The 4,224-nt window shown below is 37.0% G+C and overlaps 1 protein-coding gene across 1 annotated transcript; it reads right to left on the bottom strand.

Annotated features, from left to right (window-relative positions):
* Nucleotides 1-1,124: 1,124 nt before the first annotated feature.
* On the bottom strand, nucleotides 1,125-1,580 carry LOC120187240 (uncharacterized mitochondrial protein AtMg00810-like). The gene has a single exon (XM_039191002.1). It carries the CDS (start codon nucleotides 1,578-1,580, stop codon nucleotides 1,125-1,127), a length of 456 nt encoding a protein of 151 aa, XP_039046933.1.
* Nucleotides 1,581-4,224: the final 2,644 nt, after the last annotated feature.

The raw sequence follows: 4,224 nt of genomic DNA, 5'->3' as shown, positions 1-4,224 counted from the left end.
AAAGGCCTCGGTGGTAAAGGAATCAGTATTTTTTAAGGTCTAGGGTTCGAGCACCATGAATGTCAGGGGTATGGGCATTCAATGTTAAATAGTTAAGAGTTATCTTAAAACAAATATTGCCTTGTATTTATCGCATATTAATAAAAAAAAGATTTGTTTTGATAGGAATAGATATTAAACATTTAAATATACTTAATTATATGTTCTTCTATAACAATAATATCAATCTAAACTCAATCAAAATATATTAATAATTTTTTTATAAAAGGGGAAAACACTCTCATAGATCTCATTAAAAACCTCCTTAAATTTAGTCGGAAGAAAAGAGTATCCTAGTAACATTTACAAGAGTAAGCTATGAGCACAACAACTCACCAAGACAAACAAAATAAGCAAAACAAGATTACAATGACAAAACTTGAACCAAGACAAGGCACCTTAACTATCTTAACCACTCGGGTCTACACGCTGTAAAATATGAGAGGTTCTTATTAAGATTCACAAACACAGCTAAATGAATAGAGAAATGAGATAAGAGAGAATAAGCTCTCTAAACCTTGTTAATGAGAAAGATACATCTGCTGTTACAACCAAGCTTACTAATAGCTTTATGAGCATACACAACCTGCTATAACAGAAGCATAACATCTTCATAATAGAAACTCAACAACCTATTCCTAACTAACTCATAACCAAATGGAAACCTATTACATTCACTCATCTTCTGTATTTCCATAAAGTCTCAACATTCCCAATGCTTTCCAAACTTCTAAATAGTAATTTGAGGATCAACATCCCTATGCTCTCCAACCTTTTAAACAGTTTAAGGATCAACATTCCCTATGCTCTCCAAACTTCTAAACAACTGAGTGACTAAGAGTTTTTGGCGATGTTTTACAAACATAGGTGCTGAGAGTGGCTTTGTCAACACATCATCAACTTGTTCATAAGTTGGGACTTCATGCAACTGCAGCTTTCCAGCAGCCACCATTTCACGAACAAAAAACAAATCAAGCTCAACATGCTTGAATTTTGAATGAAGCACAGGATTAGCACAAACAACTACAACACTCCTATTATCACACCACAAGGTTGCTTGACCATGCACAACAACATGCAGCTCCTTAAGAAAAGCCATAATCCACACTTAGATCAGCAGGAGTAGAGGCAACGCTCCTATATTCAGCCTCAGCAGTAGAACGTGCAACGACTTGCTGCTTATGAGAACTCCATGAAATAAGATTCCCTCTAAAATAAATACAAAACCCCGAGGTGGATCGTCTATCATCGACATCAGAGGCCCACGTAGCATCAACAAAAGTAGTTAACGATAGTCTTGATGATGAAGTAAAGCGTAACCCATTGTCAGCAATATCCTGAAGATAACGCAAGATCCTCTTGACTGCCTGAAAGAGTATATCACATGGTGCATGCATAAATTGAAAAACCTTGTTTACTGAATAAGCAATATTAGGATGAGTTACTACCGCATATTGAAGAGCACCCACTATGCTACGATACTTAGTACCATTTGTAATGAACTTGCCACCATTTGCTGAAAGCTTGCTTGTAGAAACCATAGGAGTAGGAAGCTATTTTGCATCACCAAAGCCATATCTCTCCAACAATTCACGAATGTATTTCTTTTAACTCAAAACTAACCCATCAATATCATAGCATACTTCAATACCAAAAAAAACTAAGAGAGCCTAGATCTTTCAAGGAGAATTGTTTGTTCAAGTCATTGATCACCCCTTTGAACTTTATCTGCATTACTCCCTGTTAGGATTATGTCATCAATATAAACTAACATATACACTATGCTAACAGCATTATTCTAACAAACAATGATGAATCTGATCGTGCCAAAACAAATCCCATCGAAATCAAATACATTCGAAGACTATCAAACCATGCTCAAGGAGCTTGTTTCAGGCCATAGATAGCTTTATTAAGTTTGCACACCAACCCTTCATTTCCTTGTTCATACCCAGGCGGTTGCTTCATGTAAACTTCTTCAGTCAGCACTCCATTCAGAAATGCATTATTGATGTCAACTTGGTGAAGTTGTCATCCCTTGGATAAGGCAAGTGAGATAATTACACGAACAGTGGTTGGATTAACCACTGGACTAAATACTTAATAAAAATCAACTCCAGCCTGCTGAAGGAACCCTTTGGCTACGAGGCAAGCCTTGTAACGAGACATAGTCCCATATGGATTTCTTTTTACCATGAATATCCATTTGCAATGAACAGCTTGTCATCCCTTGGGAAGAGGAACTAATCACCAAGTTTCATTCTTCATAAAAGCTTCATATTCTTCTTACATCATTTTAGGCCAGTGAGGACTACGCATGGCTTCCTTGATAGAATAGGGTTCATTCTCTAAATAGGCAACTTGAAGTGCCTTCGGTATGGAATCCCATTTTTCCCTCTCGTAAGCATGGAATGAAAATTTTGAGGAGTAGGTTGAAGATTACCTAAGGTAGGTATATTGTCCTCTGAAGTAGGTACTGGCCTTGAAACATGCTCAACAGTTAAAGAAATAGGCTCATACACAGCAGACGACTGCTCTACATGTTCTGAAAACACAGAAGTTATAGGAGGAATTGTACTAGGTGGTTCCACACGTTCTGGAATCACAAAAGCTGTAGGAGACCTGGTAGTAGATGAACTAACATCATTACAAGGAAATACTTTTTCATTATTCGATGTAACAGCTACTTCCTTACTATGTCCAGATCATGAGTAGAACCATTAGTAATACCAGGAATAACAACAGGCATCACACCAGTGGTTACATCAGACTTACCTCGAGTACACAAGCAATCAACACAACTTGCTCTCTTATAAGGAAACTCCTCATCGTCAAAAACAACATGCTGAGAGAGAATGATCTTGCCTGAATCATCCAAGCACCTGTAACCTTTATAAGAAGAACTGTAACCAAGAAATACACATTTTTGAAAACGAACTTGCAGTTTATACTGATTAAAGGTGTGTAAACAAGGAAAATAAGCACTGTCAAACACATGAATAAGAGAGTAATCTAGAGATTGTCTATAAAGAACTTCAAACAGAGATCGACCACTCAGAAAACTCATAGAAAGTTTGTTTATCATATATACTGCTGAGACAAAGGCATAGCTCTAGAATTTTAATGGAAACGAGGCTTGGGACAATAAAGCAAGACCCATTTCAACCACATGTCTATGTTTCCTCTCAGCTTTACCATTCTGTTCAGAAGTGCCAGGACATGATATACGGTGCAAAACCCCATTTGTTCTGAACCAAAACCTCAGAGCCTAATATTCTCCACCTCCATCAACTGCAACATCTTGACTTTATACCCAAATTGAACTTCAACCATTTTAACAAAGTCAAGAAAACATTGCATGACTTCATATTTACGTTTGAGTAAATAAACCCATGTGTATCGACTAAAAATATCAATAAATGAAACATAGTAAGCAAAACAATCTGAAAAAACAACCGGTGCAGGTCCCCAAACATCAGACATAATCAATTGAAAAGGCTCATTGTATTCAGTTAAAGACTTATAAAAAGGCAATTTGTGTGCTTTGCCTTGCATGCATGCAGTACAAACATGAGTGAATTTAGATTTATTTGAAGAGATATTACAAGACTTCATAACCAAAAGAACCACATCCAAAGCAGAATGATCTAGCCTCTTATGCCACAGCTCCAAAGCATCCTGAGAACCAGAAACATTGTGAACTTGAAATCCTGCCTCCTGCTTGTCACATGATTCCTAACCACCATATGGCAACAACTGATATAGCCCCTCATCCGTGAGCTTCCCTCGAAGAAGAAGCATTCTGGTCTGAGCATCCTTCACAAAACACTAAGAAGCATGAAACTCAAGAAAAACGTTATTATCATGCATGAACTGTGAGACAGATAACAATTTCTTCTTAATATTAGGAACATGCAACATGTTTTATAAAATTAAAGATTTTTGTCTCGTATGTAAGAAACCTTGACCAACATGATCAATTTTGACCCCTTCATCGTTGCCCATGAGTAAGGTATTCACACTAGTATAAATAGTACCTGAGTCAAAGACTGATAGATCATTTGAGACATGATGCATAGCACCTGTATCAAGATACCAAGCAGTTTATGGAGGCACTGATGAGCGAGTTGAACTAGGAGAAATAGAAGAGTTAAACACTGTAGGAGCCATAGAAGCAAAAGATAG

This window comes from Hibiscus syriacus, unplaced genomic scaffold, assembly GCF_006381635.1.
Source record: "Hibiscus syriacus cultivar Baekdansim isolate YM2019G1 unplaced genomic scaffold, ASM638163v2 tig00113724_pilon, whole genome shotgun sequence".
Lineage (NCBI taxonomy): Eukaryota > Viridiplantae > Streptophyta > Magnoliopsida > Malvales > Malvaceae > Hibiscus > Hibiscus syriacus.
This window is presented reverse-complemented; position numbering and strand designations above follow the sequence as displayed.

Coding starts and splice junctions, on each gene's coding strand:
- LOC120187240 (XM_039191002.1), bottom strand. CDS start 1,580: ATGGTTTCTACAAGCAAGCTTTCAGCAAATGGTGGCAAGTTCATTACA.